Source organism: Genypterus blacodes, unplaced genomic scaffold (assembly GCF_046128005.1).
Source record: "Genypterus blacodes isolate CSIRO-AG114 ecotype Tasmania unplaced genomic scaffold, CSIRO-AGI_Gbla_v1 ptg000143l_1, whole genome shotgun sequence".
Classification (NCBI taxonomy): domain Eukaryota; kingdom Metazoa; phylum Chordata; class Actinopteri; order Ophidiiformes; family Ophidiidae; genus Genypterus; species Genypterus blacodes.
This window is the reverse complement of record NW_027466945.1, coordinates 1316928-1331100: the sequence shown is the minus strand read 5'-3', so window position 1 is coordinate 1331100 and position 14173 is coordinate 1316928. Positions and strand designations below refer to the sequence as shown.

Here is a 14173-nt window from a genome sequence, read left to right as displayed (position 1 = left end):
GCTTGTTAAAAGATCAGAGTTTTTGAAGTCAAGCTGGATCCATAAAATCAAATTCTACGAGGAAGTAAGCTACTGCTATGGCTCTGCGGTGAGCACAGTCTTGGGAAAGCAAAGAGAGCTTTTCGACCTAAGGGCTAGAATTACATTAGACATTGCTTTTACCCATAACAATCCAGAGCCACACCTATGTGTTTCAAAGTGATACATGAGTTCTACATCAACGTCTCTACAATACAGCAATGTGTACACACCCACACATGCACCACACTACCCCTCACGATATAAACCTCTCTCTTCCAATGCTGAACTCTAAAACAGAGAATAAACATCTTCTTTGTTAACTTGGCATTAACAAATCAATTTGAATTGGCTTTCACCTGTCATCCCTTACAACAACGTATCAGTAATTAATGTAATGATTACACTAATTTATATCAGAGGGGCTTAATGATCTTAAATGATAGCGGCACATTTTAGCTGTGTAGTTCGTGTGATTTTTATTAAATAGGGGTTAACTGTGCTGAAGCCTCACATTAGTCTCAGGTGAACTTTGGAAAGCATTCTGTAATCTCACGTGAATGCCAAAGCAAATAAATTGATAGTGTCCTTCTCTGAGCAACAGACCTAGATTTTGTGATTGTTAATTGATTGAACAAACATGCAAACATCCATTGTCTTTGAATCGGAATCGTCAATCGGCGGCGATTAAGCAACAACTTGTGCATCTGCAGGAAATGACATAACCCTCTTCCTTTCATCTATTTACACAAGAGAGGGAAGACTTAATGACTAGTAGTTAGGAAGGAAGGAAAACAGAGGTTAGTATCTCATCAGAATTATACATTAGTATCATATCTTGATAGACTTTGTTTTATCTGAATCTTCTTTTTGAAGAGGGCACTTGCATTTACTGTACTGTATGTGTCTGTGGCTACTTTGACGGTATGCTCTTTCTTTAATCTTAATAAAAAATGTATTTTAAACAACAGTTTGTTCTTTTGAATGTCTGTTGATGAAATAATTTTGGTGTTATGTTAATGACATAGAATTTATTGTCCCTTTAGGGAAATGGCCCTTGGATTAAGCATCACTCACATCAAGGCTATAGCATGATATTGAACAACATGTTTGCCTTATGTAGGAGCCAAGCAAATGGTAAATATCATAAATTAATAATATATTTTTTTAAGTTATATTGCAGATTGGTCACTAAACTGCTATTCCCCACCTGTCCCATCACCCATGAATTCCCCTACTTTGCATCACTTGACTTCCTCACCAACTTCCAGTTAACTCTAACCCTAACCCTAACCCTAATCCTAACCCAGTTACGTAACGGCTCCACTACAGTATTTCAAATCTTAAAGAAATCACACCAAGGTTTGTATGTGTGTGCGTGTGTGCGTGTGTGCGTGCATGTGCACGTGTGTTGTCCTATTTTTTTATGATTGTGTCTAAAGTGTACTGAACCATTCATGTCAAATGCACATTAAACAATATGATTTGACTTCAGTGTCATTGCTGTATCTTGTTGACTGGAAATCACCTGTGATCAATACCTTAACAAAGCATTATTCTCATCGTAGTGTTGATAAAGAATATCCTGAGAGAAATCAAGTGGATTTTGCCGCTTTGCAAATATCTTTGCCCCACCTTATATGGGTAGAGCCCCGGCTTTGAGATATGTCAAGGGGATCCTGCAGGAACGGTGATGCTATTTTCCAGAGGAGGTGAGGTCATCAGACGGTGCTTTATATTTTAGCACGACCATGCAACAACATACGCTGCTCCATACCAGGCTAGCAACGGAGCATAAGTAACCATGACAACAGAGTGCGATCAGAAGTGATGTCTGGAGTGAAAGGTTGGAAAGCTGGTGCATCATTGTCAGATGTCATGTTGCTCAAGCCGCACTCCCTGGCTAGGGACTGCTTGACGAACAGAGGCCAAAACAGGTGCAGGCGTGGAGGCCTGAGCGGGTCCTGCAGACTGGAGCAGAGGAGTGAGAACTGCAGACTGGAGCAGATGCGGATGCGGCTTCCTTGGGTGAGGAAGTAGCCCAGAACACAGGGTGGAAAATCTGCATGCTGGGATAGCCCAAGGGTTTCAGCAACCTAGAGTAGACCATCGCCCGGGCCACCTTGGGTTCCTTTTTCAAATAGTCTATTACCCAAAATGTGTCCATACCACCCGCTTCGTTCTCCCAAACAGAAGTCCCAAGTTCGGTGAGACTGTCAGGCCATGTGGCTGTCTGCAGAACCGAATAAAAAAAAAAGATGGGACCTGCTGAGTCCATAACTGGTCTGTTTGTTCTGCTATGATCTAGCTGGGAGAAGAAGCCAGAACGAGATCAAAGTGCAAGGTGGGGGAAAATGACTGAAGGATACACAAGGGGTAAACAAGAACTGTTAATCGCTGTATAGATAAGACAAATGGAAACCACAACACAAGCAGAGGTGATAACAGAAAACAGAGAACTGAAAACTCAAATGTCAGATGTGTATATATAAAGCAGGGACTAAAGCAGGACACCACAATAACACGGTTAGGTGGAGAGGGGAAACACAAATACAGGAGGGAAATAATTCTCAGGGGATAAGGGAAAAGTAAAGACTACTCAGGAGCAGGGAATGCTGTTAATGGCCTGCTCCACTCACTGCTGTTAATCACATGGGGAGGAAATCTCTTCTCATGTGCTAAAAAAAACCTAATCTAATCTGAAGAGAAGGATGACATGTATTTACTGTGAAAATGACAAATCACACACTTTGCCTCTACTCCTTTATCTATTTTTTTTGGCATCAATCGGTTTGTGAGTGTGTGGGTTGTTTTTTTTTATGTATATCCTTCAAGCAGCAGTGTCACTGGGCTTCTCAGAATTCGGGGAAAAAATCAAAAACTATACAACAATTATTGCTGGCACTTAAAAATCAGCAAGACGACTTTGACGTATGCATATTTTTGTGTAGGAAAGAATATAGAATAGGACCACAACAACAACACAAGAAATGAATAGAGGAGGCAAAGGAAGAAACAGGAAAAGGCTGACCCCTACTGCTTGAATGTTAAAACACTCGATTGTTTCACACTGTATTTGAGTACATAATTACTGTGGTGTGTATGTTTGTTTGTTTGTTTGGGAAAGTCGCTTAACCTGCACTGCAAATGAAATGTAGAAGTACTGTCAGATGTCCAATGTACAATCCATGCACAGTGCATGGACACTTATGCAGAAAGAGGACAAGAAATCTGCTGTGTGTCAGCACTTTGCACTGATAATGATGGTGTGACACAGTGTGAGGTCAGAGCTTGTAATTCTAAGACACTGATTCATTAGGACAATTATCATAACTGACCTACTCTTGTGTTTATTGGAGTTTATTCTGAAAGTTGGCTTGTGCAATAAAAAACAAAGATGGGACAAAGATGATATTAGTTCTTAAATATTGTGTATGGATATTTGCTTATATGCCTTTTTATTTCTTATATATTGTAGAAGAAATATATATTATTGTGTATTAATATTATTTCTTATATATCTTGTTATTTCTCATATCCTTGTTATATATCTGTTTTCCTATTCTTCAACAATTTCCCAGTTTGGGTTCAATACAAGTATTTATCTATCTATCTTACGCATATAATAACACACAAATCACATTTGTGCCATACTGTAGGTGTGGCCTGCATTATTGATGTAATGCTGCCACTTGTTGGATATAGTAACAAATCCTCTTGTTATTATTATTTTTTGTAATGTGAAAGACAAATGCTGTGTAGAATGTAGAACTGGTGTTTTCCAAAAGATGCTTCATCTGGGAAGCAGCATCCATAATCCTCACTGCTGAAAAGCTTTTGTATAGGATTATCTGTTTTGTTTTATGAAAAGAGATGAATTCAGTACCTTGTTTACATTGCAATACATCTTTTTGTTCAAGATTCACACACAGTATCCTCAGTGTTTTATTGACGAATGTGTATGATATATCTCAAATAGACTAAATAATTATCTGCTTGTGGAGTGCTTCTATTAAAAGGCTTTACATTCACTGATGGCAGGAACATACCAACCTTCACACCAGGACCAGTTAAGGGTTTAATGCCTTGCTTAACAACACGCTCTCTAGGAGGAGGCTGAAATAGATTGAATAGAATCACCTCCATTAGTCCCATATCTCATATTTGAAAGATAATAAAAAAGAGAGGGTGAAGGAAAAAAACACAAGGTGGTAATCAAATGTTCATATAGCCAATTTGGAAAAAAGGTTTTTACATTTACACAAAAGGATTTGTGAGTAATGACAGCAGTGACTTTACACACCACATTAATTGCAATTGTCAGCGCATGACCTTTCAGCCCTACATTTGCTGTGTGTAGTGCAGAGGTATGTGTTGTATAACACAGTTGAGTGTGCAGTAAGGCAGACTGTTCTCTTCAACTTTTTAACAAGTTGTGACATTGTCATGTGAAATTTTGGTGTGCCCCTTTTGCAGGCATAAAATACGTTGGCTCATATTTACCTGCTGTTACAAATACATATAAGAATAACACTTTACGTAGATCTGGTGTGTTTCTGGGTTGAGTAAGGGTTTGAAGGTAATATCGAATGATGTCACAGTTGTCAATGGGGGTGAAATATCAGGAGGACATGAACATCAGTGTTTTTTGAACAGAGAATCTAGCATGTTCTAAATATTTCTGCATTTCCCCTCGTGTTACTTTTTGGTTAATCGCCTCACGTTGTGTTGTTGCTGTAATCGTTGCAGGATATCCGATGGAAAAGGCAAGCGGGATTTCCTACGTACATGAATGCATCACGGCTTTTCAATGATGGCGCACCAGTCAGCTGACCGGTCATGTGGCGTTCTGGGCCAGGAATAGTGTGTGAAAAACAAAGACTGAACTGAAAGAGCTTGGTAGTGCTCTTTGCCTGGCTCGTTTCGGTTCAGCACCATGGCTTGGACCAAATACCAGCTCTTCTTAGCGGGTCTTATGCTTACAACCGGTTCCATCAACACGTTATCGGCAAAGTGCGTATTTGTATATTATTTTCATTCGTAGCTAATTGAACTAGAATGTCGAAATGTCAATATTTACACATTTTCCCATTACGTCTACATTAAGGTGGCTAATAGGTTTGTTTTGTTTATTATTTTGTGACACAGTTGTTATAACGTGTAATGAACAGATATCCGTTTGTACTACAAATGCTAACGTAGCTGTTTACCGATGTAGCTGCTTACCAGCGGCTCTCTAACACTCTCGCACTAAGTCTAACCCTTGACATTAACTGGACAGGGGGGAAATGAAAGTGTACAGAATCAGATTAGACAACTTTAATGGACAGATATACACGTAGACCGACGTTGGTGTTAGAAAAGTGGTAGACTTTTAGGGGCTCCACCCCCAAAACCTTCAATGAAAAGAACAATAATGGTACTGAAGATTATAAAACAAAGCAGGTTTCCTCACTACAACAACTCAGAACCTGTGGTCTCTTTCACTTGTAAACAAATGTCTTGTACTGAGACTTTCAGTAGAAAACCAAATCTCATATTAATGTTTTCCGATTCTGTGACATGTTTTCACTGCAGCACTAACACAAGTATTTGTTATTACTGTTATGGAAAATGATAGTTGGTGGGTTGGAAGTTGAGATAACAATGATAATCTACAAATCATAGTATTGTCTTAGTTATTGGAGTGCCGCTTAGCATCTTTGCCACCAAGCTTCCCCAGGCTGCTGCTTTCCTTTATTAGATATACTAAGATCTAGATAACAAAATAATCTAATCCAGCTAAACTCTCAGGTAAACATTTGGTCATTGTTGATACTTAGGGCCCTGGCAGTTAAGCCTCATTTGTCCCAACTTCTCTGCAGTGTTGCTAAAGACAACAATGTACCTTATAAAGGAACAATAATATTTAACCTTCAAATGGACATGGCTAATGTATGGAAGCTAAAATGAGTTACATCATTTCTTCATCTCAAACAGGCTTTAATGGGTCATGAAGTTACGTAATAGCCTATGTCAGCCTTCATTTTAGGACAGAACCAAATCGCTGGCATGACAGATGATTCATCCTATTTGACAGTTTTTCCAGACTCCCTTCCAGAAGACATTGCCATTTCATCAAAACGGTTGAAAGAAACCTTTTTACTTCTCCAATAATCTGTCATGTCAGCTGTCTAGTCACACACACACACACATCCCGTTTTGTGGACTTTTGCCAGTTGAAGGCCGTGCGACTGTTCCGTATGAATGCATTAATATGTTCATGGGACAAGCTGTGTCATATTGCTCACAGTAGAGTAAAGTAACAAAACAGGTAAGGTTTCACTACCGTCACCTGAAACTCCTTCAGTGTTGCTTCACTGCTTTTGTTCCAGCATGTGGCGGCTTGTCTCCCTTACAATTAACCCATGACATGCAACCAAACCACATGTAAAGATTAATTTCACATCACAAAACCGTGTTACCTAAACAAACAGACAGTGCAGACTTGTTTTAAAGACATATTGGCTGCTGGGCTCAAAGCTGTTGCATGTGAAAGAAATGCTGTGTCATCAGCTTTATGTAGCACATTCCCTTAGCTTGCATATTGAAACAGACACGATGCTCACATGCCAGTCACGCTCTTTCTTATGGTCTGACAAAAGTCAAAGTGTGACACAGGGTGACATAAGCTCTCATTAAATACAGATACATAGACTAACATTGCACAACATTAACACTCCATAACTCACAGCGGCTGACTAAAGAAGGTGGAAGTCAAACATTGTTAAAGGGAACATGTGATGCTTTTTGTTTTGTTTACACTTCCATTTATAGCAGAAGTGAACAAACTGGCAGGGTGAGAAACTAGAACCTGTTTAAAGATATTTTACTAAAATGAAAATCGTCACTCATCTCATCTGAGCAAACCAGCCAGTCAGAGTTACATCTTCCTAATTAACTAAAACATCATAGTCAACAAACCCATAGGGCACCAGTCATCCTGGCAGGAGGTTAGAGAGTGCAAACAGAGAGGAGAAGCCAGCTTTAAGGCTGGCTTCAGCAGGTAATCAGCAGGTGGGATCAATCCTGCTGATTGCCTCTGACACAGGAAAGCAGCTACCTGAGTGGGAGGAGCAAAGAGAGAGAGCCACACCCACTCAGGACAAACCTAGGGGCCGTCACAAAATGTCTAAGATCTGAACTGCTCTGAATGATTTGTCTGTTCCGTCATGACGTCTCTAGTAATTATTAATATGTTTATGAATGAGGGATTATAGTTGCATCATGCAGTTAGTGTCACTGTGTTTGAAACAAATAGTACGTTTGATTTTTGTAAAAGTCGTAATGCAGCTGTGTTGTGTCCTCTTGTTTGACAGATGGGCTGATTTGCTCTCAGGTAAAGGTTGCCGCGGTGATGCTGATCACAGTTTTTCTCACCCATTTGTACAGGTACAGTTCAATAATATGCCTGATGGTTTGTTTGGTTGTTGTGGCTGATGATACCAACTAATGTATCTGTTTTTTTGATGGGTCATTTATTGAGTAAAATGTCAACAAACTGACAAATATTTTTCACAAGTCCCCCAAAACAAGGTAAACTAGATTTGTTAGCCAATATGAAGGACCCTCACGCAAATTGTAAAAACAATTGTAAAGAGACACAACTATATCAAGTTGACTTTGAATGAGTTTCCCTCTATTTCTGTCTTTCACTCTACCCCTCTCCCACGCTCCCTGCCCAGGCAGTGGGTATGTTCCTGGGAGAGTTCTGCTGTCTCGCAGTCTTCCACATCCTGCTTTGTATGGAACGAAGGAGACCAGAACCCATTTTGAACCAAGGCGCGAGATTTAACCCACTGCTCTTCTTCCCCCCTGCGATGTGCGACATGACTGCGACCTCCATCATGTATATTGGTAAGGGACCAGGACCTCTGTGGGGGTGCAATGTCTAGATCAGGCTGTCCGTGTTAGTGGTCCGGAGGTACGGAGTTCCCAGCCTCATGGTTTGTGTAAACCCTTTCTTCTAGCACTCAACATGACAAGTGCCTCCAGCTTCCAGATGCTACGTGGAGCTGTCATCGTCTTCACTGGTCTGCTGTCTGTTGCTTTCCTGGGGCGCCGCCTAGTGCCAAGCCAATGGATCGGAATCGTGATCACCATCCTGGGCCTGGTGATCGTTGGCCTTTCTGACTTTGTCACCGGCCACCATGATGACTCGCACAAACTGAGCGATGTCATTACTGGTAAGGAGTGCATTTTCACAATGATCTGTGGTGTGAATCTGATTCATGGTTGGACTAATTTGGGGTATTGGTAACCAAATTGGTAAATAGTTTCCTTACAATACAATTCTTGCACTAGAAGCATCATTAGCACTGCAACCACACTTCAACAACCTCACAACTATGCACCATTTCTGTGTTCTGACCCACAGGAGACCTTCTGATCATCATGGCTCAGATCATTGCAGCTGTGCAGATGGTCCTGGAGGAAAAGTTTGTCTACAAATATGATGTCCATCCTCTACGTGCTGTTGGTACTGAAGGTACAGCTGATGTTCATCTGCACTCACAGGTCACAGTTTAGTTACTTAGTTTGTAATTATAATTCAGACATTGGTCAAAAGGATGATGGCCCATCGGAAAAAGAAAACTGTATCAAGATTGGAGAGAACATGTATGTAAAACAGTGTGCCTCCCTCATTCCCATACATTAGCAGATATCCAGTGTGCTATCAATGAAGCCTCAAAGGCTCAATATTTCAGTCTTACTAACCGGCTGCTTCCCCAACATGTCACTGACTCCTGACTCCTGACCCATGTCCACTCTGCTCTTTACTTCAGTGGTAAGAGCTCTTGAGCTATGTAGGGAGCTTAGGTAGGACTTCGACGGTACAAATTCTTAAGGTTGCTGTTTCAAACGTCTGAGCTGACTTTTTCTGATGACTTGTTTTACCATAGAATGCGCCCATTTTCTCCTTTTATGTCCATGTTTTAATAAATGTCAGACATTTTAACATGTAACTCTTTTAATATTGATTATATGGAATCCTGTTTTCTCTTCTCAGGGTTCTTTGGGTTCGTTGTCCTAACCCTGCTGCTCTTCCCCATGTATTTCATCCCGGTTGGTGGTTTCAGCAACAACCCCCGGGGGGTGCTGGAGGACGCGCTGGATGCTTTTTGTCAGATAGGACACAATCCCATCATCCTGCTGCCTTTGTTTGGAAACACGCTTAGCATCGCCTTCTTCAACTTCGCAGGCATCAGTGTCACCAAGGAGATCAGCGCAACTACCCGCATGGTGCTGGACAGCCTGCGTACGCTGGTCATTTGGGTGGTGAGCCTGTGTTTGGGCTGGGAGAAGTTCCAGGGCCTGCAAGTTTTGGGATTTGTGGTTCTGCTCGTGGGCACAGCGCTTTATAATGGACTGCACCGCCCCCTGCTGGCTAAGATACCTTGCTGCGCGGGGATGGTAACTGTGGAGGAGGACAGCGATCAAGGAGAAAGAGAGAGACTGCTGGCTGACGGCCCAGTGCAGGACACTGAGAGGAGCTAAAATGAAAGGCTGGCACACTTAGCGAGTGTGCGTGACAGCTATAGTCTTTTTTATTGTTTTGTTCCCACGTCATATTTGAACTGATTCTATCTCTCCACAGCCTTCACAAAGGGATAGCACATGAGGGAGAGGGCAGATAAGGGACGGTTTTTAAGTAATAATTGAATTTGGAGATTTTTGTTTCCTGAAAACAGAACAAAAATCATTTTTAGCCAATACCAACCACTGTTATCTCTCTGTTTTACCAATTTTTATACGAAAAAGCTTGAACTGACTGATTATTAGTGTTATTAGTCCTAAATCCATTATGAGTAACTGAAATTATTTAAAAAAATCAATTGTCATTATCATGTCAATGTTAATACGTACGGTGTGTGGTTTGTAATCTTGTGCAATCTACTTTAAAAGCTGGTTCTACTGTTTTAATTATTGCTGACTTTCAGTATGACTGTGCCAAGTTCTGACTGAAAAGAGATTCAATTTGATGCAGATAAAATCTGTATATGTCCGCTCCGAACATTTTGAAGGTTCATTTGTTTACATCAGGATGTGCTAAGAGGAAGATTGTTCGATTTTCTCAAACATTAACATTAAAAAAGGGAACTGAATGGATGTAATGTGCCGATGATCAAGGATGTTTAAAAGAAAAGTGTATTTCAGAATAAAATGTAGAACCTTTTTCGCAACACATTACCCTGACATGGCTAAACAAAGTGTAATGTGTTCTAATTCTGTATTAGCTTAAATACAAATAAAAGAATAATGATGATAGTCATTAAAAGAAGACTGTATTCCCTCCACTTCATACCCTACACGTCATACAGTTACACTGAAATCACTTTATTGCTTAAATGAAAGTGTAATTTAAACCTGTATCCAGATCTGGATCTAATTGCCACCTATTGAAAATCTATCATGGGAGAGATGAAAGTGGCTGAGTTGGTGTAACAGTTAAGTAGAAGTATAGAATCCAACTGTTGTTCTGCTGGTTCATAGTGACCCAACGCTTTAGGTCACATGCCGACTTCAGAATTGATATTGTAATATCAAAACGTGATTCCATCCCTAAACCAAACCTCTATCCCACTCTGACTCCATGGATCCATTTGGCTTCACAGCTCACACCTGCCTGCACGGTCTTGACCAAATCCACATTCTCCCTAGAGACCTGCTCACGCGCTGATGGAGGTCATAAATTACGTCCAAGGGTCCCCAGGGAAACACACAATGTCCGTCTGTCTGTCTGTTATGTGTCTCAGTGATTAATAACCAAATAACCATATCTGAAACTGTTGAAATATAATCAATTCCATTTGCTATGCCTGTGTAAATAGTATATGTCTCTAATATAACACCAGGAGCTTGGATACAGATTGATAAATTCTAAGCCCCACACATGGGGTCTGGGTTGGAGCTTTCTGTGCGGGCAAGCAGCTCAGAACTAATCCATCAACTGCCGCTAGATGACAGTGTTTTCATAGAAAAAACAGAAAGCCAGCGTTGCTCTGGAATCCGCTCCAATCGCTATTCGCTGAGAAAAATGGAAACAACGTCTGGAATAACACGAGGGCACAAATACGGGGACTTGATTTAAAGATTTATTCATTTCAATAATTAATAAACAAATAAACCCTCGGGGAAATAAACAACATCTATTTTGGTTATTTTATCAGATTTACTTATAAACCCGTAAAATACATCGAGAATATATAAACTGTATATAATATATATATATAGAATACAGTATATAATATACAGTATATAATATGTATATATATACTCCATATACTATATATGCAACATATTATATATTTTAAAATGTTACAGACTATGTATGTATATAATGGTTATATAAAAAAAGGTTTTATTTTATATATAACCATTTCGTAACCATATATATAAACTTTCTTTTTTAGATATAAAAAACTAAAAAATACAATTATTTTAAAATAAGGAGTTAATTTTTATAATAGTATACATTTTAATCTTTACAATTGCTTCATTTTTTCTTTATTCTTAAAAATGTAACCATACAGCTTTTGCGTTGAATGAGGTTAATTTACTTTACGTTTTACTTATAAATTATATAATGTAAAAAGGTTCTCGTGTTAATGTTGTGCTGTCCTGTGTGAGGGACATGCTGCTGTCTTCAGCTGTCTAATCGCTCGAAGAACCGTGTGGAAAAATGATTTCAGTCGCTTTTTGTGAAGAAACGCGTCCCCAGAGCCCACGAGTCTCCCGAGAGGCAGCGAAGGGGACAAAACTCAGCTTCTGTCCACAACACACGAGAAAACAACGGACCTTAACTGTATTTACACGCACTAGTAACCGGCAATCAACACATCGAGGCCGAGACTAATAATCAAATACACGTTGTCATACACGTTGTCAATGTAATCAGGTCCCGCTTATTCCAACATTTCATTGCGTCATTCTATTTTACCGTCACCATTTATTACACTTCAAAAAGAAGAATCCTGTTGTGATTGTGAGACTCCAGCTTGGTGTGTGTGTGTGTGTGTGTGTGTGTGTGTGAGCTTTGTATGGGTCCTGTCCTGCGTGGACCTGCAGCTGTTTGGAGCTCCCGCTGATGAATCGAGCTCACCGTGCATTTTTCCACGGCTCGCAGAGTTAAACAGCGGTGGATAGATGAGGCCGAAGCGTGAGGAGCTCTGCTCTGCATCAAGCTGCTCCAAACACACACCAACTCACGAGCAGACACACAACCACCAATCTCCACACGCCATTACGAGCTTATTAGGTCAACAGGCACTATTTGTTCTCTCATCATCTCAGGTTGCCTCTTGCTCTCTAGTCATACCATACAAGAATACATAAGAACAAGAATTAAAATGTGAACTTTATTTTACAAATTAAAAATATGGATATTGTCTGTAATAAGAAGAAAATATTTCAAATGATAATAGTAATACATTTCAATTGTTAAAGGTAGCGATGAATTCCATTTGGCCTGTTCATAATCTCAAAATACATTCTAACAGTCAGTGGTGTGTGCATGTGCATGTGTGTGCATGTGTGTGCATGTGTGTGTGTGTGTGTGTGTGTGCCTGCAACGCTTTCCCCTGCTCTGGAGTAGAAGCAGTGTGTGTAATGGTTTGTTATTATGACCTTTTATGTTTCCATTAGTCTGTCCTGTTTGCCTCACGCTGCTTATGTGATTTAACCCTGTGTACATTTGCACACTGGAGCTGTAAAGGGCCTTGAACTACCTCACAAGACAAGCGGCGCAGCGACTTTAATCTGTCTGAATGTAAACACAGGGGTTTGCCCAAAGGCACTGAGTCACCGTCCTATATTTCAGAGCTTCCATTAAAGCAACCCTTAGGCTGTTTACAGCAGAGGGCAGGCTGGGGTGAGTGTGATTAGTCTGTCCAGCTAATGACCACTTCATGTCTGTACCTGGGAGTCAAACATAAGGAAACACCGAGCTGTAATGGCACTTACTTGTCTCACTTATTCACCTACTTTACTCAATCGAAACGCATTACTGTGCACTGAACGCAACCTATTATGGAATTTTTGCACGTTTTCTGTTCTTTTGGAAGTCATTGTCCTAGTAAGTCAGAGTCAATTTCACATTTCAAGTGGAGTCAATCCATCCATCCCACCAACTCACATAGGAAGCAAAGCAGCCCTCACAGTGATTCTTCATCTCATTTTCTGTCACATCAGCTCTGTGTGTGCTGAAACTCCAAATCGTTGGTAGGAATCCATTTGTAATTTACTCCTTTACTCCAACATTTGCAGCACAGCAAACCCTTCTCAAATGATTTTGCTCTTCCCAAAATATGCAGCAGCTGTGAGTCGAGCTCCATGGGAAGCAGTATGATGTGTGTGTGTGTGTGTGTGTGTGTGTGTGTGTGTGTGTGTGTGTTCTGGACAGACGAAACAAGTCCATCCAAGCAGGACAGGCAGTGATGGACAAACTCAATTCTTTGGTTTTTGATCAGTATGTAACATTTTGATGGTGATGGTTTGCTGATGTCTGAACAACACAAGACAAGATAATTACTGTTAATAGTTACTGTAGTGCTCAGTGTGTCCAGTAAGTGGCAGCATTACATAAAGAACGTAGGCCTATGGGATAAATGAACTACATGTGATGTGCGTGCAGCATTAACTCCTATTAGCACAATATATCAGTATGTCAGTATTACGATACACACATTTTTAAATAAGCTTTGTCTTAAAAGTACAAGCCAGTGTGTCACGCTATCATCAGTCAGTGTCAAGAAGTAACACACTGTTGGACTTTACCCACAATGCACTATGCATTGATTGTACACAACGTGGATGTGTGACTGTAACTTAAGCATGAATCAAAGCTAAATTAAACAATATTTATTATATACTTCTGCAGATAAGCTACTTTTCCCCAAAAAACCAAACTCATACTCCATGGGGGCCCAGATTTGTATTTGAAAGCACATTTGTTGGTTGGACTCACACATTACATACAGAAAACACAAGGAATGAAAGGCAGAAAACACTACAGGTCACTAGGGGGAGCTGTTTGTGCATTTACTACTTTCATAAGCTTGTGAATAATTCAATATCTTTTTTTTATTTTTTTTATTACCAGCATTGTTTCTGAATA

At 40.1% G+C, this 14173-nt stretch overlaps 1 protein-coding gene across 1 annotated transcript; it reads left to right on the top strand.

Moving 5' to 3' along the window:
* The first annotated feature begins 4852 nt into the window (after positions 1-4852).
* slc35f6 (solute carrier family 35 member F6) lies at positions 4853-10326 on the top strand. Its single transcript, XM_076165381.1, has 6 exons — positions 4853-5031; positions 7377-7449; positions 7743-7914; positions 8028-8243; positions 8435-8545; positions 9068-10326. The coding sequence occupies exons 1-6, from the start codon at positions 4955-4957 to the stop codon at positions 9553-9555; spliced, it is 1137 nt and encodes a 378-aa protein (XP_076021496.1). The 5' UTR covers positions 4853-4954; the 3' UTR covers positions 9556-10326.
* Positions 10327-14173: the final 3847 nt, after the last annotated feature.